The following is a 20,923-nucleotide window of genomic DNA, read 5'->3' on the forward strand; positions in this document are numbered from 1 at the left end:
GGCGTCACCTTCACGTTGTAATGCAAGGCATACGCGGCACGGGAGTGTTAATATGTGTTGCGGAGCGTTGCGGTGGGGCATGCCTATAATGGCGTCACCTTTACGTTGTAAGGCAAGGCATACGCGGCACGGGAGTGTTAATATGTGTTGCGGTGCGGCATGCCTACAATGGCGTCACCTTTACGTTGTAAGGCATGTGGAGCGTGGGAGTGTTAATATGTGTTGCGGTGCGGCATGCCTACAATGGCGTCACCTTTACGTTGTAATGCAATGCAAGGCATACGCGGAGTGTTAATATGTGTTGCGGTGCGGCATGCCTACAATGGCGTCACCTTTACGTTGTAATGCAAGGCATACGCGGAGTGTTAATATGTGTTGCGGTGCGGCATGCCTACAATGGCGTCACCTTTACGTTGTAATGCAAGGCATACGCGGAGTGTTAATATGTGTTGCGGTGCGGCATGCCTACAATGGCGTCACCTTTACGTTGTAAGGCATGCGGAGCGTGGCGGAGGCGCGGCGCAGGAAGCGGAGCACGAGCGCGGCGTGCTGCACGGCCAGCTCGTTGGCGGGCGACGACACGCGCTTCAGCACGTGTGTTAGGAACAGACCGAATGCGCGACGTGTCTCGCCCAACCTGGGGATATTTACAACTATTTGTTTTAATGATCATTAGAAAGGCTCTACACGTTGGTTCTAACCCCACATCCAATGTGTGGATCTAAAATTAGGTTGTCTTAACGTTGGTGTCAATAAATAAGTACCATTTTTCACACTTTGGATGAATAATGTTGGGTCTGGGCCAACATTGAAGCCAACGTGTGGAGCTGGCATTAGCCGAGTACATACAGCCTACTTGACGGCCTGATACTTCGTAATCTGTACTAAATACTGATTCATCATCATCATCAACAGCCCTTTACAGTCCACTGCTGGACTATGAGCCTCCTCCAGGCAGGCGGGTTGGAGATCGCAGTTTAAAAGATTGATGTTTTTCAGAGAGCGCTGCCGATACTGATTCATCATAATCTAATGAGGGCTATCGTTTTTATACTTAACAGTTGGCACCCCTGGCGATTGACAGGACCTTACTCTACAGTGGCGCCATCTTGATGAGTGCAAATGCGATAGTCCTCCTACTACTTTCGCGCTCACCAGTTGGTGCCACTGTCTTCGCTACTAGCAAGTGACAGGACCTTACTCTACAGTGGCGCCAACTGGTGAGCGCTAAAACGATAGCCCTCATTGCGCGTGGATCGTCTACATTGGATCGTAGCTCACTAATTGGCGCAACCGTAGAGTATGCCTATCACTTGCAAATGGGCTAAAACCGTAGCGTCATCTAAAGCAGTTGACTATGCAGCCGGCTCAAATAAATAAATAACCACCACCATCAACCGTCTGTATGGTCTAGTGGTAAGACCACCACCTGTTTCAGACGCAGAAGTCCCGGGTTCGATTCTCAGTGGGGGCAGATTTTTCTGTTCAGTTTGGTTGGTGGGGCTTGTTCTAAGTCCGCCTGGCTAGCTACCACCATCTTACCTAAGTCTGTCGCTATAACAACAATGTTAACAGCATTATTGTGTTCCGGCAGTTAGAGGTAAGATAGCCAGTTCCTCCGTGGTTGAGGATTCCTTCGGCCTGTTCGTCACTAACCATCAGGTGAGATACAGGCCAAGAGCTTCCTCGTTGTGGATAAAAAAAATATTTTTAGACAAAAACAGTCCATATTTTGTTAGTAACAATTTATCTTAAAAACTATGTTAGTACGGGACTATTCCCACCTCTCGTTACCACCACTGCAACTCCTGTGTAGCCAGGATCTACAGCTTGACCGCAAAACCAAACCAATGAAGGTCAAGTTTGTCAAACTATGTTAAAGCCCGGTCTGCGAGCACGTAGAATTTTGTCCAATGACCCCAAGCTACCCATCCTTATCGCTCGCGCGTAACTGTGTTGCTGTCGCGCTCGCACACTCACTGCGGGCGCCCGTCGCACAGTCGCGACAGCAATATAATTACGCGCGAGCGATAAGGATGGGTAGCTTGGGGTCATTGGACAAAATTCTAAGTGCTCGCAGACCAGACTATAGTAGGGAGCTTACGTGAGCCGCATGCCGTCGCTAAGCTGCGCTTTGACCAGCTCCTTGGCGCGTCGCGTGTCGTGCTGTGGTTGGGCCGCTGGTTCTCCGAGAGAAATGGCGGGCGCTGTCGATGTTATGCTCACTGCCTCGTAGCGCTTCAGTCTGAAATAAGAAAACAAATTGTACTGTACTGTACTGTAACCCAATTATCATCAACCTATTGGACACAGACCTCCTCCTATACGCATCATTTTACCATGTCTTCGGCTCCTCTTTCCGCTCTTTAGATTCGGCTATTAAATGTCACTCTATCTAGCTGGTCTAGGCTTACGCTACGATTACAGAGACACGCTCAGGTTGCAGCAGAATGGACGTCGCACTCGGTGACGTCACAGCGTGCTCACCTCTGCGGGGTGTCGGTGAGGCTGGTGGCGACGGTGGCGTGCTGGAAGTGTGGGAGCACGTGCGAGTGCACCAGCAGGTTGTAGTTGTGCCGCAGCACTCGGTGACGTCACAGCGTGCTCACCTCTGCGGGGTGTCGGTGAGGCTGGTGGCGACGGTGGCGTGCTGGAAGTGTGGGAGCACGTGCGAGTGCACCAGCAGGTTGTAGTTGTGCCGCAGCACTCGGTGACGTCACAGCGTGCTCACCTCTGCGGGGTGTCGGTGAGGCTGGTGGCGACGGTGGCGTGCTGGAAGTGTGGGAGCACGTGCGAGTGCACCAGCAGGTTGTAGTTGTGCTGGACCACCTGGTACGGGATATTGTTGTTGAGGGACGTCGAGCACACCGGGATGCCCGTCACTGGGTCTGTGGACGATGAGTTTGGGTCAGTTTCACGAGAGAATGTAGCTTAATGTACAAATAAAGATGTATTATCATTGATCATGGCGTGCGCTATAGTTCTATGAGTCCGATGACTCATGTTCATCACACTGCCAGCTCCCTAGCAATCAATAATTTTATTTTTTCCTTAGTGTAAGCCTGTCGATTGAAGGCTCCAAGCTCGACTGAGTCGAGTCGAGCTCGGAACCTCCTCATGAGCCTCATCAGCTCCTCCTAGGTGAGACCTCCAAACTTGCCGCAGCTTGGTAGCTGACCATGGTCTCATGAAAAAGCTGAAAAGGATAATTATTCATCTGCTACTTTGCTTAGACAACTTATCCAAACACTGCATGTACTTCTGCCAAGAATTCTAGCTAAGGAAGATCCTGACGAATCCACTTTTCCTCGTGTACTGCTCTCTTACGGCCCTAACAAGTCGTAGCTACTCTCCCGTTAGCGCTCCAAGCTTGCCGCAAGCTTTATAGCTGACTATGGTGTCATGATCAAGCTGAAAATAATCTCTCCTTTCCTTCACCTGTAACTTGCTTTAAAATGCTATCCACGACTTACCCAAATACTGCGAATACTTCTGCCACGAATTCTGACTTGGGAAGATCCTGACGAAGCCGCCTCTCCTCGCGTACTGCGCTCTTACCACAGTAGATATATGAGCTAAAGCAGTACGGAAACTTAGCCGTTTCGGCGAGTTAAATACCTACACTTCAACTGAGTGTTAGGGTTGGCACTCTTAATCTTTATAAAATTAATAAGGTTCTGACTTACTTATTTATTAAAACGTTTATTAATGTTTTTTAATTATCAAATACCTAATGGAATAAATTAATTGACTAAGTAGTTAACAAAAAAATAAAACGTTAATTAGGTTCTATAATGATCGAATACATAATGGAAGAAATTGATTAAGTACTATTAGAGGCCGGTAGAAGATATTCTATTCTCATAAATAAAATACCGGATACTTACTTTCACATAGCTATTGCCTCATTTTAAATACAGTTCATCACTTAGTACAAAAGCGCGCGGAGCAAATTACTTTATCAAATAGAACACATAAATTGTTAAAAAGCGTAATTACGTAATTTAAAAAGAACTATTACAAAATCAGATGTAAGCAGTTTATTTAAAAAGTAATATTTAATCATTTTTACAATTCAGAATTATTACGAAGTTTAAAAATGAAAGTTCTGGTTTTGAAGATGCCGAGTTCAAGCAGCCGTATACTACGCAATACACTCAAGGCATGTTTTTTAAAAATACAGCGGATCGTGCATGCAATAAAATTATTACTAAAAACACAACGCGCGCGGCACTCGCGACGGATGGACTGCGAGGTTCGCTTAGAGCTCGTGTAAAGCGTGCGTCTGTGTGCGTGAGTCTGATTTCGAGCGTTTGTATGAAGCTTCCGTACTGTTTGATTTATCTACTGTGCTCTTACTGCCCTCACGAGCCTTAGATCCTCCCCAGTTAGGGCTGCCAAGCTGGGTGCAGCTACTATGATCATAAGCTGAAAAGAACCACCTTCACCTGTAATTTACTTTCTAGGACTTACCCAAGTACTGCGAGTACTTCTGCCAACAGTTCTGACTTGGGAAGATCCTGACGAAGCCGCCTCTCCTGGCGTACTGTGCTCTTACTGCCCTCACGAGCCTCAGCTCCTCCCCAGTTAGGGCTCCAAACTTGCTGCAGCTACCATGCTCATATGGAGCTAAAAAGAATCATCCTTCACCTGCTACTCTGCTTTGAAGACTCACCCAAGTACTGCAAGTACTTCTGCCAAGAGTTCTGACTGGGGAAGATCCTGACGGAGCCGCCTCTCCTTGCCTACTGCGCTCTTAATGCCCTCACAAGCCTCAGTTCCTCCCCAGTTAGGGCTCCAAACTTGTCGCAGCTACCAGTCATATGAAGCTAAAAAATCATCCTTCACCTGCTACATTGCTTTGACGACTTACCCAAGTATTGCGAATACTTCTGCCAAGAGTTCTGACTTGGGAAGATCCTGACGAAGCCGCCTCTTCTCGCGTACTGCGCCCTTACTGCCCTCACGAGTCGGAGCTCCTCCCCAGTTAGGGCTCCAAGCTTCTCGCAGCAGCCATAGTCCTAATGAAGCTGAAAAGAATCCTTCGTCTGTTCTCGACTTACCCAAATACTGGGAATACTTCTGCCAAGAGTTCTGGCTGGGGAAGATCCTGACGAAGCCGCCTCTCCTGGCATACTGCGCCCGTACTGCCCTCACAAGCCTCAGCTTCCCTCCCGTTAGGGCTCCAAGCTTCTCGCAGCAGCCATAGTCCTAATGAAGCTGAAAAGAATCCTTCGTCTGTTCTCGACTTACCCAAATACTGCGAGTACTTCTGCCAAGAGTTCTGACTTGGGAAGATCCTGACGAAGCCGCCTCTCCTGGTATACTGCGCCCTTACTGCCCTCACGAGCCTTAGCTCCTCTCCAGTTAGGGCTCCAAGCTTGGTGCAGCTACCATGATCATGATAAAGCTGAAATGAACCCCTTCACCTGTAAATAGCTTTCAACGACTCACCCAAGTATTGGGAATACTTCTGCCAAGAGTTCTGGCTGGGGAAGATCCTGACGAAGCCGCCTCTCCTGGCGTACTGCGCCCTTACTGCCCTCACAAGCCGTAACTCCTTTCCCATTAGGGTTCTAAGCTTGCCGCAGCTACCATGCAGGATGAAGCTGAAAAGAATCAACTCACCCAAGTACTGGGAATACTTCTGCCAAGAGTTCTGACTAGGGAAGATCCCGACGAAGCCACCTCTCTTTGCGTACTGCTCCCGTACTGCCCTCACAAGCCGTAACTCCTTTCCCGTTAGGGCTCCAAGCTTGGTGCAGCTACCATTATCATGATAAAGTTGAAAAGAATCATCCTTCACCTGCTATTCTGCTTTGAAAACTCACCCAAGTACTGCGAGTACTTCTGCCAAGAGTTCTGACTTGGGAAGATCCTGACGAAGCCGCCTCTCCTGGCGTACTGCGCCCGTACTGCTCTCACGAGCCGTAGCTCCTCCCCAGTTAGGGCTCCAAGCCCAGCGGCCGCAGCCACGTTGGGTACGGGAGCTGTTGCGTTGCTCCCGCTGTGATTCTTGCCGCGGACGAAGACGTTTTCTGCTGAATGGACGCGGCGACACTGGACAAGAAATAGACGCATTTGGTAGGGGTTTTCATGGAAGTCAATAAAGTTATTTATGTCTCTGTCATCCGCTTTACAATGGATGGTAGTGGCTTCGAATTCCTAAACTTCTGCGGCCGACTAAGATGCGCGCCGCGATAAGTGGTTATCACGCCATTTTATCGATGTTTCCCATACATTTTGACGTTGATAAAAGTTATCACGGCGCGCATCTTAGGCCTACAGGACAACTCAAACATTGGTTAGAGTCGGGACAACTGAAAAATTAGTAGAACTGTGGATTCTGGTTACACAAGAGTTGCAGCAGAGGGAACGAGAGGTGGACATAATGGCATGGAAAATGAATATAAGATAAATAGCCTGTAAGGAATGGAGCCACTCTTTACTGTTCAGCTTTCTAAACTTTCGAACTGCATAATAAGTACCTATGTCGGTAAACTAAGTCTTTTGCCAAAATACCTCGTTCGTTCGTTCGTTTCAGCCAAATGACGTCCACTGCTGGACAAAGGCCTCCCCCTCCTCTCCACAATACCTATGGGTTATTAATCTGATATGACATCCAAACCCAACTGTCGCTGCGCTCAGTTAGCTGATTTCAGGTTCACCTTGCTCCCTCATGCGGTTATCCCCTGACATCGAGAACCAAGTATAAACGGACGTGGTATACTCACAGCTTCAAAGGTAGCAGGAAAGCGCTGGACGCAGGCCGCTACCAACCGGGTAACATGGAAAGCATTGGGGGAGGCCTATGTTCAGCAGTGGAAGTCCTATGGCTGAGATGATAATGATGATGATACCAGGCCTGTTCATCTCCGCGAGTTTACATCGAAAACAAAACACGCACGATGGCCCACCTACAGGATACTATTCGACAAGGCCTCACATACGAGCGAACATTGACTCACGCACGCGTATTCTTGTGTATGATGGAAAAAAATAAAGAAAATGGTGTACTAAATACTGTGCAGTATTTAACTGCCTAAATAATAATAAAAACACAGAATGTACTTTTTTAAGTTGCCTCAAGACACTAAGAGGTAAATAAGTAGTTAATATTATTCATGATAGTTCATGCTAAATCATGTATTTCCTCCGCCATTTTCCGCAGTTTGGCACCTCACGTCACATCATTTAACGAAGTCAGCCCTATAGCTTCGGCGCAGTGCCGATCACTGACGTTTGTCAACAAAATGGTGCTTGACTCTTGAGACAGGCTAAATTACACCATATTGTTAATGACATTGAGCATAAATTTTTTTAAATACCTTCGCGAAGTAAAACTTCTGTACGTAGTACTTATTATTATTCTGTGCTACAACGGAGTTACAGCACTGGGAACTAGAGAAGGAATATATCAAACGCAGGAATATCTCACAGCAAATCGAATGCACAGCCTTGAATAGAGCTCTGTGATTGGTTCATGTGTCACCTTGTGTGTCCACGCGCACTGTGAGACCTCATCTTATTTTATCTTATCTTATCCAGGGCTACGCGTGGGCGCAGTGCACGTCTACCCATCGGGATCTTTTGCTTTACCTTTATCCCCCCCATCCGCAAAGATCCTATCCATATAGTGAATCAAGTGCTTGGGTGAGAAGGACCTATAATCTTCTGGTGTCGGATAGGCAGACTCCAGGAAACCCATTCTAGTTCTAGCTAGCGCGTCGCATTCGCACAGTATGTGTTTCATGGACTCCGCGTGTTCTCCACATGCTCGACAGCTGTGAGACCTCATAGTAATCTTTGTGAATACGGGCGTGAGATATTGCAGTCAACAGACGTGGCTAGCTAGCCAGCGACATGTCGGCCGGTTCTACTTAGCTTTCTAGATTTTTGGACTATATCCATAACACAGTATACTTACAGCGCCGATGCGCATCTTGAGTGAGGCGGCGTGTGGAGCGAGCTGTGCGCAGGTAGGCAGCGCCGGTAGACCCACCAGCGTCAACGTGTCAGCCAGTAACGCTGACTTCACGCGCGCGTCTAACGGGCTCTCGCATGCCAAACTGCCGACAAATGACATCGCATCAGTGTGCTTAGTGCAAAGTCGCTAGCGAGTGCGTCAACATCAAATAAACCGCACCTTCCGCGACGCGAACTTTAAAGATTTTCTTCTGACACAATCATGGTACCCCAACAATATTGGTGTTATTTGAAAGCCCAATAAATATCCTTAAAGAAAAATACATTTCATTTCTAAATAAATGATTAACATATACCATAAACGTGACTTGAAAATAGACCTCACTTTGGGCTCACCTTTGGGATCAATTAGACCAATTTTTATGGTTATAAAACCAAATAAAGATCTCACGTGTCCTCTTTAACAGATGGATAGCGATTAATCCCAACTTAACAGTTTTATAGCCATAAAAGTTGGCTCAAGCGTAACTATCTATTTTTTGAAGAAGTGACTCTGGATCCTTCTAAAGAAACATTTTTGGGGTAAAAACCTTTCCTATAATTAAATGAAGTTTAGAACTAGGCTTTTGAATGGTACCAATATTGGTGTGAAGTGGGGATGCATACGTTTGAAAGTGCTTGTCGCGGGTGGTGCGATTTATTTGCTGTCGAGTGTATTTACTGAAATCTATTGGCGCGGACTCGCAGTATATGACATCAGTGTTTTTCTCAACAAGCAAGTGCTCTCCTTGACTAAAACATATGACCGAAGTACCAGGACCGCAGAATGCTAAGACGTTGTCTCATAAAAACAATGCGAGTTACTTGAAATAAAAGTGTACTTTATTGTCTAGAAGTCAAGGTCTAAATAACTTTGGTGTTGTTAGCACAAATAAATAAACGACCTGATAAAAAGGTAAACATTATTACAAACTATACGGTCGTAAATAATGCATTTGATTCATTCATGAGATGAGCTCTCGGTGTTTATTTACTCCTGGTACATTGTATTGGCAACCGGGGTGGGTCGCTTGATAAGGAAAATATAATTATGTGTTCAAATCTGAAAAAAAAAAAATATCAAAAATGCAGTCAGTGCGATGGCACATCAGACTACACATTCTTGTTGCAGAATATCATTTAAATATTTGTTAGTATGATGGATGTGGATGTCTACATGCGATTTTTGCCACAAAATGGCATTTAGACAGCCGCAGAAGATACCACAGTGTCTCCTTCGATGTGCTACCGCCTGTACCTACGTAATAAGTGTCTACTACGACCACTCTCAACACAAGTTTAATTAACTGTTTTATCTAAACTGTGGTAAATGATGCTGGTGTTGAATTTAGATAATATTGGTATATTATGATTATTATGATTATTATTATGATTATATTATTACTATTTATTTGCTACTGTACTTCAATACTGTTTTTTTACCCAAATAAATAAATGAAAAAAATAAATGTAAACAGTTCACATAGGCAATAAGAGCATTTTTTACACACAGCAGATGGCACCAAATGTTAGCCACTAGTGATACTAGGAGTCTAGGACAAATTGTGCTGTATGTATCGAACGCCTCTTTAGCTTTTATAGTGTTTGAAAACAAAAATAGTTGCCCCAAAAGATAAGTATCTATCAGAATGCGAAATTTGAAGTAAAAAAGTAACATACCTAGGGGATAAGTTGATCTCTAGCAGCCAAGGTTTCAGCATGTCGTCTATTAGGATGTCGTAGCCGAAGAGTTCTGAAAATGATAAGGTTAGTATATTTATTCATTTCACAGTCACATTGTGTTGCAGCTAAAGCCTGGTCCGTGAGCACGTAGAATTTTGTCCAATGACCCCAAGCTACCCATTCTTATAGCTCGTGCGTAATTATATTGCTGTCGCGCTCGCACACTCACTGCGGGCGCCCGTCGCACAAAATTCTACGTGCTTTAGTATGGGAACAGGGTTGCAGGTTTCAGCTAAAGAAGTTGGGCACAAAAACTCTGACAGCGGCGGTGATGGTATGCGCGAAAAACATGACGGATTTCACCACAAGGTCTTCAATGGCAGCAATGAACGCCGTGTTGTTGCACCTATTTATCATAATCACACTGAAACTCACCGAAGCAGTTGAAGAAGTTAGGCACAAAAACTCTGGCAGCAGCGGTGATGGTCTGCGCGGAAGACAGGATAGACTTGACCACCAGGTCTTCGATGGCGGCCATGAGAGCCGTGGTGTTTCGTCCTTGCTTCCTCAAGTGTCGGAGCAGTGCTGAGAGCGTCCACTTGTGGCCTATGTTGCCTGCGTTGGGGTCGTCACACCTGGAAATAGCCATCATCATGTTATGGAAGATTTTGTGTACAGTGGACTTCCCAACTTAGACATGATTCATCATCATCATCATCATCATCTCAGCCATAGGACGTCCACTGCTGAACATAGGCTTCAACCAATGCTTTCCATGTTGCCCGGTATGGCGGCCTGCGTCCAGCGCCTTCCTTAGGCATGATTAATAAGCCATAAAAACCATTTTTAAATAACAAGGATGCTTCTGAAAATGTTTTTATTCTCACAACGGCGATCCGATCCGAATCCGTCAAAAAACGTAGCCGTAGAACTATTTTTATGGACTAAAACGCTTCACACTAAATCCGATAACCATCATCTGATTTCTCTATCCTTCAGTTGGGTTTTTATGGCGGTCAAGCTGTAGATCCTGGCTACACAGGAGTTGCAGTGGTGGAAACGAGAGGTGGGAATAGTCCCGTATCTGATTTCTCTAGGTACTTTTCTAGATCAGTATTTAGACGTATTCTGATCGGACGTGGTACAAATCCGCTCTTACGATATAAGATACCCAGCCAGAGCAAGTTGAAAATGTCTTAAGACATTGTAAACTCACTACTTTGTAACGATAATATGTGACCGACTACCAGGTTTGCAGAATTTTAAAGTGTTGTCTCATATTAAAGTAGGTATAATCAAACAAAAGTGCACTTTATAATCCAGAATTCACGGTCGAATTAGATCAAGTACGGTTTGCACACACAAAATAATGAGTGTCATAGCCGATACAAGGTTGACCTGTCAAGCGATAGTGAGCATTATTTTCCAAGATTTACGGTCGTTATTATTATATTCACGCGATGAGATGAGCTCTTGGTGTTTTTGTATGCCTGGTACATTTTGCCGGAAAATGGGAAGGGCCGCATTTACTTGTTTGCTAAATTGATTAAAATAATGTGCTAAATTATGCATTTCCGATTCATTTGATTATTTATTTATACTATTAAGGACCGAACCCGATTCGACTTTTATCTGAGAGTAACTCCTAGTATAACTGGCACATTAACAGTGTAAGTACATATGGGAAATATGACAAAATATCGAATAACTGAAATTATTATTTACTCTTGGTTGGTCGAATCCACCCTAAGCAAATTAAAAACCAACTCGATTTTCTGGGCTGGATTGAAGTGTTTTCAAAGAATGCGTCTTGAAATTATTGGTAAAATGATGTCAGTCAACCAGCCCAAATGCACCGCGAATATTCGTGTACGAATGTGCTGTTGCACAAAATTCTAGGGCTCCTTAACTACAACATGTGACCGTACTACCAGGACAGCATAATCTAAGAGTGTTCTCTTAATAAAAATGTACTATCAAACAAAAATACGTTTCATTTTATAGCAGTCAAGGTCTAAATCAATGCAGTGATGTTTACATGCATTAAAACATCCGGCGTCACTCCAGATGAAGGACGGACCTGTCAACTGATAGTGAGCATTACTGCCCAAGATTTACAGTCGCAAATATTTGCGATCGCTTAGGAGATGAGCTCTCAATGTTTTTGTAATCCTGGTACATTTTATTTGTAACAGGGACGGGCCGCTTGATAAGGAAAACGAGATGATATTGACTTGCTGCAATTGAAAAAAATAATAAACAAGACAAGTAATTTATTGAACTTTGGTTAAGCGTCTGATCTTATTTAGGACGTTTCTACTTCACTTCCGGACACAGTGAAACATAGAAATGAGGGCTTTATAAGTTTCTAAGAAAATGCGTTATTTCAAATACATTTCAATGTGCAGTGAAGAAGGTCTATCTACAAATAGCTACTAAACGTGCCAAAAATGAGTCCAAATAAACGTTTTTGTCTTTCTTTCTTTACAGAGCATAGAACACTTCTTAGTTTTTACAGTCTGAATTTGGTTGCACTTCGAATATTCGGTAAGTGAACGAATGTGCTGGCTCGCTTAAGGCATGCTCACAAGCAAGCCAAAACATGTGACTGAAGTACCAGGCCTGCAGAATATCGTGTTGTCTGTTGTTATAAGCGATCAACAAATGAAACAAAGCTTTATTTTCGAGTAGTCAAGATGCAAATCAGTCCAACAAGGTTGCGCATGCACAAATAATGTGTCGGGAACTCTGGAGTCCCGATGCAAGACGCAACGCACAAGCGATATTGAGCATTATTGCCTATGTATTACGGGATAATCATTAGTTACGTTTTCATTGTAAACAAGATGAGCTCTCCACGTTTCTGTTTTCCTGGTACATGCTACCGGCATTAAGGTTGGGCAGCGTGATAATGAGGCAATTACGATACGATATCTTTTACCTGCTAATTGGAAAAAATAACAAATAAAGGTCGTTCAATGCCCTTTATGCATTGCGTGATTTGTTTTTTACAGAATTTACATAATAAGTAATTCGATAGTTTGAAATACACCATGAATCACCATCACACACCATGCACATGATACTATGTGGTAGTAATGGTGTGCGCCAACAGAAATGGTAAGGTTATAGTCCAGTCAATGAATGCCTTAACGACGGTGTAGAGAGAAATCCGTGGAACACAATTTCTGACCTCGGGACTTTATTTAGCCTAGTTAGGTGGTGAACATAGCAAAAGTCCCCGCCCTTAGCCCTTGAGCCGGCGGGGAGAGGGGGGTTTAAAGGTACCACTTTTCGGTTTTTCGCTTAATCCTCGGAAACTATGCGTCCTAGTGACATGACTACTATGAACCAAAAAAAGCTTATTCAATTTGCTACAAGTGAGACCGTCAAGTTTTTCTATATCTTGTATAGTTTTTGCGGCATCTGCTCTAGAAGGTCTGTAAAATTGGAAATTTTATTGTTGTCTTACATGTTCCTTTCAGGAGAAAATCGACTAAATCAACATTGAGCAAACACTATAGACATGCGGGAGCATGTTAAGCCTAGTTCCATGGAGGGGACTGCACCGTGCGTATATTTAGACGAACCAATTAGAGCCACTTTTGACTCCTCATCATTCAAAAACTACTGTGCATTAACACTTCAAATTTGGCTCATGTATTGAGACTTGCAAGATGTACATCAGCTTCAAATTTCATAAATATACCTCAAACGGTTATTTAGGTATTGACGTTCAAAAATCGATATTTAGAGCACTACTATCTATCTATCACATGTGAAATGTTAAAATTTACTGGTTTTTTATTTGTTCCTTTGTATTTACATAACTACCTTTCTGGATGCCAAATTTGAACCTTCGAGGTCATCTGGAAGTGGTTAGAATTTGGTCTATAGGTCAGACATGTAGATTTTTGGACGTCAATATCTAAAGAACCGTTTGAGGCATATTTATGAAATTTGAAACTGATGTATATCTTGCAAGTCTCAACACATGAGCCAAATTTGAAGTGTTAATGCACAGTAGTTTTTGAGTGATGAGGAGTCAAAAGTGGCTCAAAGTGATTCGTCTAAATATACGCACGGTGTAGTCCCCTCGCTGGAACTAGGCTTAACATGCTCCCGCATGTCTAGAATGATTGCTCAATGTTGATTTAGTCGATTTTCTCCTGATGGGAACATGTAAGACAAAAATCAAATTTCCAATGTTACAGACCTTCTAGAGCAGATGCCGCGAAACTATACAATTTATAGAAAAACTTGTCGATCTCACCTGTAGCAAATTGAATATGCTTTTTTTGGTTCAAAGTAGTCATGTCACTAGGACGCATAGTTTCCGAGGATTAAGCGAAAAACCGAAAAGTGGCACCTTTAAACCCCCCTCTCCCCGCCGGCTCAAGGGCTAAGGGCAGGGACTTTTGCTATGTTCACCTCCTAACTAGTCTAAATAAAGTCCTGAAGTCAGAAATTGTGTTCTACAGTTTTCCATCTATAATGCTTTATTGACTGGACTATTAGGTTAGGTTGTTTTTTGACCGTGGTATATTTAGCAGCTCTCATACTACAAACCACGGTGTTCAAAATATAACCTATCATTTATGTATATCAGCCCGGGCCACAGTGATCTATAATCATCAGGCCACTTGGTCTCCACTGCACAAGAACGACCCTTTCTAATTTACGATTTAGCTAGCCGAATGGATAATTTTTGACTACATTCCCTACCACACCAGATATCTGATCAATTATAACATTTCCACTCACTTGACAAGGTGGACCGACGACCGTATTAGCGCTGGATGCAGGCCGAAACCAAAAAAAAACATTAGGAAATCATTAAGGGATGTCTGGAGGAATTTCAACAGTGGACGTCCTATGGCTGAAATGATGATGATGATGACTCCCTGGATTTAATCCGTGTGGTACTATACAGTGTCGAATCTGACCAAGCCCTCCTACTGTTACATGAGAAGGTCTATGGAGGTGACACAAACTCACTTGATGTAATTAGTGTGGTACTTGTTGATGCTATAGTTGCACAAATGCATGCAGGGGTTCCACAGGTTCTTGTTAGTCTTGCACTTGACCGTGGCGAACCTGACCAGGCCCTCCTACAGGTATATGAGAGTCTATGGAGGTGACGCAAACTCACTTGATGTAATCCGTGTGGTACTTGTTGATGCTATAATTGCACAGATGCATGCAGGGGTTCCACAGGTTCTTGTTAGTCTTGCACTTGACCGTGGCGAACTTGACCAGGGCACCTACAGGTATATGAGAGTCTATGGAGGTGACGCAAACTCACTTGATGTAATCCGTGTGGTATAGATGGCACAGATGCATGCAGGGGATCCGCAAGTTCTTGTTTTTTACCGTGGCGAACCTGACCAGGCCCTCCTACAGGTATATGAGAGTCTATGGAGGTGACGCACACTTACTTGATGTAATCCGTGTGGTACTTGTTGATGCTATAGTTGCACAGATGCATGCAGGGGTTCCACAGGTTCTTGTTGGTCTTGTTCTTAACCGTGGCGAACATGACCAGGCCCTCCTACAGTTAAATGAGAGTCTATGGAGGTGACACATACTTACTTAATGTAATCCGTGTGGTACTTGTTGATGCTATAGTTGCACAGATGCATGAAGGGGTTCCAAAGGTTCTTGTTGGTCTTGTCTCACTTGACCGTAGCGAACCTGACCAGGTCCTCCTACAGGTATTTGAGTCTATGGAGGTGACGCACACTCACTTGATGTAATCCGTGTGGTACTTGTTGATGCTATAATTGCACAGATGCATGCAGGGGTTCCACAGGTTCTTGTTGGTCTTGTCGTACTTGACCGTGGCGAATCTGACCAGGCCCTCTTCGTACAGGTATATGAGGAGAGGGTCTATGGAGGTGACGCACACGTAGAGACGAAGGTCACACTTGTGGCCTCCGATGAGGAGCGGCTTGTCTATGTACTTGGCTACTACCACGTTCTCGCCTTTGGGGATTTGTTCCGGCTGGAAAGATAGGAGTTTTGGTTAGTGAAAAAAAAACACATTAAATATTAACTTAGTGATCAACAATTCACCCAAAAAACAGTAACATAACAATGTAATGTGTCCCACGCCCAAAAGCGAAGTCTATATTGACCATTTTGAACATTTTGAATTAAGATTTTTTTGATCGATTGGAGTTCCTACTTTTTTTTCCACAAGGCCCGCGATGGTTGTAGGTAGTCAGTTGACAAACTAAACTACATATTGTGTATGGTGACTGGTAAAACGTCACAATAATTACTCGTTCATTTCTTTTACGTGATTTTAGGTAGCGCCTGCGCCCTGCGCCATTTTTATTCTAAACTAAACTCGTAGTATACTATAGGTACTTAGAAGGCTTAATACTTAGTCGTCGTATGCTTACTGTGTTAACGATGTAGATCCCTCTGCCCCTACTCGAAGCAGCAGGCTTCACAATCCAGGGTCCCTTGGTACGGTAGTGGGTGGAACATAGCTCCTTGTACTCAGCAGGCATCAGGAATGTTGTGGGGATGAAGTCGAAGTGCTTGAGTCCGCGGAAGTACTGCATTTTTTCGATGTTCTTGAATAACTTGTCTTTGCGGGTCAGCTCGTATGATCTGAGGAGGAGGAGGTTTGGGTAAGATGTGGGAAAAGATTATACTTTTGTAAAGACACGCCACTAAAGTCGCTGACATAGCCCGACGGATCAGCAAGCTGAAGTGGCAGTGGGCAGGGCACATAGTACGCAGAACTGACGGCCGATGGGGCAGCAAGGTTCTGGAATGGAGGCCACGTACCGGCAAACGCAGCGTGGGACGTCCACCCACAAAGTGGACCGACGACCTGATAAAGGTAGCAGGAAGGCGCTGGATGCAGGCCGCTACCAACCGTGCGATGTGGAAGTCATTGGGGGAGGCCTATGTTCAGCAGTGGACGTCCTGTGGCTGAAATGAATGAATGAAAAGGCACGCCACAATGATATCAGGACGTTCAGTTTTATTCTGTCTTATTATTTTATAATTATAATTTTATAATTGAATTCTTTGTGCAGGATAAGGGAGGTCCCCTAGCTGGAGACTTCCAAAACGTAAGGATTTTCTTTTTTGACGTGGACTAATCAATAGTGTGCAGGAAATGTACTTCCCTCCAAATATAATTTAATTATCACCATAGCTACAGCACTTGTTGAGGTGTTTACCCAGGGAAGTGGTTGACCGTATGGTTGGTTCTCACACAAAAGCACATCGAACTGGATCAAAGGGCCGGACCACATTATGGTCCAAGAGTGCAGAAGAGCCCGGCCGGTTGAAGGGCTGGTGGACAGCCCGTGATTCTTCAGCTGTGACGTAACTACTGTAACAGCACTGAGGTGTTTACCTCGGGAAGTGGTTGACCCTTTGGTTAGTACTCAGGGCCTTGAGCACATTGAACTGGATCAGAGGGTAGGACCACAACAGCGTCCAGGTCTCGCAGAAGGGCCCAGCTTCCAGCAACCCTTGATCCTTAACATACTAACAGCACTGAGGTGTTTACCTCGGGAAGTGGCTGACCCTTTGGTTAGTACTCAGGGCCTTGAGCACATTGAACTGGATCAAGGGGCCGGACCACAACAGCGTCCAGGTCTCGCAGAAGGGCCCAGCTTCCAGCAACCCTTGATCCTTCAGGTATGACGTAACTACTATCATACTAACAGCACTGAGGTGTTTACCTCGGGAAGTGGTTGACCCTTTGGTACGCACTCAGGGCCTTGAGCACATCGAACTGGATCAGAGGGCCGGACCACAACAGCGTCCAAGTCTCGCAGAAGGGTCCCGCTTCCAACAGTCCATGAGCCTCCAGCATGGTGCGTAGAAGATGCTTTCGGGTTTCGGGTCGCCTAACGAGATTACTGCCATTATTATTGGATTACTTACAGTGATCTAGGGCAGAGCGAAAGGAGCGGTCGCTGTGCCTTGCGACGAGTACCTAAACGTCTAAGTTTAATCTTTGACTTCGATCATTGAGGGAGGGCCTCCGCTAAAACTCGCGCGGGCACCGTATCGAAATATAGTGCGAGCACCGCATGCGTGTGAGATGTGCCGCCGTAGTAGGCGTGAATTTCCGCAAGTTTTAGCCTAGACCCATAGGGTCAACTACTGGGGTCTCTTCCAAAAACGAAGTAAATAAATATCACCTACACCAATAATAATGACAGCAATGCACGAAGACGCTATCAAATATGAACAAAGTATGCACACACACAACCAACCTCGCGTTTTGATGCCGGGCGACTCAAGAATACCCAATCCTAGAAATAGATCGTGCACATTGTAAAATTGACGAAAAAATCTCACCTTGGGAAATGGTTGACCCTCTGGTATGGAGACAAAGACCTCAGCACATCAGGTTTCGGATGGAGTCCCGACCACAACAGGTTGAAGTTCTTTTCTTCTGCACAAGCTTCTTGTAGCCCGTGAGCTTGCAACAACCGGTGCAGGAGTTTGGTTTCTGTATTCACTAACTTGTACGTGATCTTCAGCATGCGGGCTGGCATTTGATTGCTGTCTAGGACCTGAAGTAATGATGACATCATCTAAATAAAGCTTCTCAACAACCAAGCGAAAATACCTACGCTACAAATTAAACTTTTTTGTACTAAAAGATATAGGTTTTCTTACCTTCACATTGTCGACTTCTTTCACAAGTAGATGCTCAGAGTCATCGCTGTCGAAGGACGGAGATAGTGTTCTTTGAACTTGAGTATTTTTTCTTTTGTTTTTTCCTTTGGTCTTTTTCCCTTTTTTCTCGTCTTTGGTTTCAACTGCAAAAGGAAGTTAACGTTGTAAAATTAAAATTTGAAGAAAATAAAATTAGCTCAAATGGGACGTGAAAAAGCAGAAAGAATATACTTATACCTTTGGGTGGGGGTGGCGGTTCCTCTGGAGGTTTTATGTTAGCTGTCGTATTTTCTATATTCAAGTGTTTCTTCAGCGTAATCTTGCTCAGATCGTTCAAAACGTCTTCGATGTCTCTCTTGTGTTCCGCCGGCTCGTGTCCCTGCTCCTCCACCGATTCGGTCTGCGGGACCTCGGCCTCGCTGACGTGCCTCACCACATAGGCTTGCCCGGAGTACTTATTGCTGTTCCCAAACGTCTCCATCACATCGTGCATTATTGTCTTCGGCCGGACACTGAACGAATGCGGTTCAGCTACCAATCTCCTTGCCATATTCTTAGCTTTGTTCAACAGGATGGTAGTGCCAGTGTTGTTTCCGATTGTTTTCGTAGTCGACTCCATCGAAGGCGTCCTCGATGCTAGGACACATGATCGGAAGACCAGAACCGCTGCCTTCGAGCCGATCGGGCCCCCCGACACCCAGTCCGTGACGGAGCCCTCGCCGTCTTTGTCTTTGGTGGCATCCTCGTCATTCTTTCTCATGCTGTCTTCCTCTCGTTCGTTTGTCTGAAGGCCTGATGTAGACGGATTCGAGATTTCTGATGATACATATGGACTGGAAATTGAAATGTTCGGTGAGTTGTCGGTAAAGACTTACTGGGAATCGTTTGAAGCGGAGTCGGCTAGGCGTTTGGCGTGGACATGAATTATGAATTGCGATCGATATGTTCGCTTTAAACTATTTCAATGACAAGCTTGTATAGCTTCGTGTACTTAAAATCTAGGTCCTGTCGTCAACTTCGATAGGATTTTTGATCTGATAATCTCGAGTACTTACTACTCACACAGAAAATATGGATTGTGGGTAATGTGATACTGTGTATAAAAAGTAAGCTAAGAAATATAAAGAATGTAAGACTCTAATCATGCGGCGCCATGTGGTGGGCTAGTGATGTAACCAGTACATAGTCGCATGCAAACATGCGGCGAGCATATGGCCAATGGTGATGGTCAATGGGCGATTGTGCCATATAAGGCCGTGCCGATGCGAGCCGTTGCAACAGCTGACAATGTTTCTCACACCGTGCCCTGATTTGGCAGAATGGGTGGAACAGAAAAACGTCTAGCTTTTAAGGTGCTGCTAAATTAGCCTGCTTAAGGATTAAACTGAGCAGGTAAGGTTGAAAATCAATCGAATAAAGTAAATCCCATTCCTTTTTGAGTTTATAAATGTTTTTGAGTTTATTATACATTTGTGTCAGGTACCTACATGTACTACTGTCTACTGGTCTGCTGCTGTGACCACGGTCGTGACATTGTGTTGTGTATTGTGTACGAACAATTAAAACCATAGACATATTTTCTCAACTTGTCATCTAATTGCCTTAGGAAACTCTCAATTTGTTGTTGAGTATGTATGTAAATTGGTACGAATTTTTATTTTAAGCCACGGAATTACCAAGATGATTATTTTGGAGCAATTTAGATGGAATTACTAACATGATTATTTATTTTAGAACAATTTAGATAAATGCAAAATTTCAGGTAATTGACTCATTGTTAATGGTTGCATTTTAGAGCAAATTATAGTAGTCTAGTTGTGACGTAGTTGCCATTTTGCCAGTTATTTCACCTGTTCTGTACTAGGACGGCCTCCATTATTCATTTTATTGACTGGTCACACAATACTGGCATCAAATCGTAGTTGTTATAAAGAAGGTTACTTACTATCGACATCGACAAAGAAAATACGAAGATAAACTAAATAAATAATGCAATACCTAACACTGCCAAGTACCTATCTACTACAGTACAAGTTATGGTTAAAATAATTTTTTAAATTCAAAAATAATCTTCATTAGAATCTAACATCTCCCACGTCCCTGATTAAGCCATTTCGGCAACCACTTAACTGAAAATCATTACCCTCCTTCCTGCCATCGGGATTGTACTATCATCAATTCATCACCTGTGTGAATTGGACTATTGGTAATTAGGACTTCTAATGCATGTTTAATGCGCTCTTGTTTACAAATGCATTGTTTGCCCACGTTTAGCAATGACCTAATGTGGACACTGCATGGTACGGTTACCAACGACACCTCTACATTAATGGCTGATCGTTATATGGTTACGGTTAAGATTGGATATCGCTCAAGAGCTACTCTGTCCATTGCTGTAAACTGTTATTCTATAATATTGATAGTTATGGTAGTCATAGTATAGTAAATAGATATAGCAGTCATAGCGTAGTGAATAAGATCTTTATTTATCCAAAGAATACACAGTCCCATAGATGCGCATTGGCCTCGTGACCCTGACCTGCACTCATGCGCAAATCAAACAAAATTCCCGTTTTGAATAACTTATATTCTGTACTCTCCTACATGAAAACAG

The 20,923-nt window shown here is 44.1% G+C and overlaps 1 protein-coding gene across 3 annotated transcripts in view; it reads right to left on the reverse strand.

The window, feature by feature from the left end:
* Positions 1-22: 22 nt before the first annotated feature.
* The window catches only part of TTLL5 (Tubulin tyrosine ligase-like 5), a 31,441-nt gene continuing 10,540 nt past the window's right edge, over positions 23-20,923 (reverse strand). For 2 of the 3 annotated variants that reach the window (XM_028323100.1, XM_028323099.1), the window contains exons 2-13: positions 18,547-19,142; positions 18,310-18,452; positions 17,986-18,203; positions 16,056-16,269; positions 15,396-15,652; positions 10,084-10,283; positions 9,646-9,718; positions 7,928-8,069; positions 5,832-6,060; positions 2,732-2,888; positions 2,105-2,245; positions 24-637 (exon numbers count right to left, since the gene is read on the reverse strand). In XM_028323100.1, coding sequence (XP_028178901.1) covers positions 466-637; positions 2,105-2,245; positions 2,732-2,888; positions 5,832-6,060; positions 7,928-8,069; positions 9,646-9,718; positions 10,084-10,283; positions 15,396-15,652; positions 16,056-16,269; positions 17,986-18,203; positions 18,310-18,452; positions 18,547-19,069 — 2,469 coding nt within the window. In that variant the 5' untranslated portion in view covers positions 19,070-19,142 and the 3' untranslated portion in view covers positions 24-465. Of the gene's footprint in view, positions 638-2,104; positions 2,246-2,731; positions 2,889-5,831; positions 6,061-7,927; positions 8,070-9,645; positions 9,719-10,083; positions 10,284-15,395; positions 15,653-16,055; positions 16,270-17,985; positions 18,204-18,309; positions 18,453-18,546; positions 19,143-20,923 lie in introns of all 3 variants that reach the window. The other variant, XM_028323098.1, reaches the window with a different exon arrangement.

Source organism: Ostrinia furnacalis, unplaced genomic scaffold (assembly GCF_004193835.3).
Source record: "Ostrinia furnacalis isolate ACB-3 unplaced genomic scaffold, ASM419383v2 OfSCF0606, whole genome shotgun sequence".
NCBI classification, from domain to species: Eukaryota; Metazoa; Arthropoda; class Insecta; order Lepidoptera; family Crambidae; genus Ostrinia; species Ostrinia furnacalis.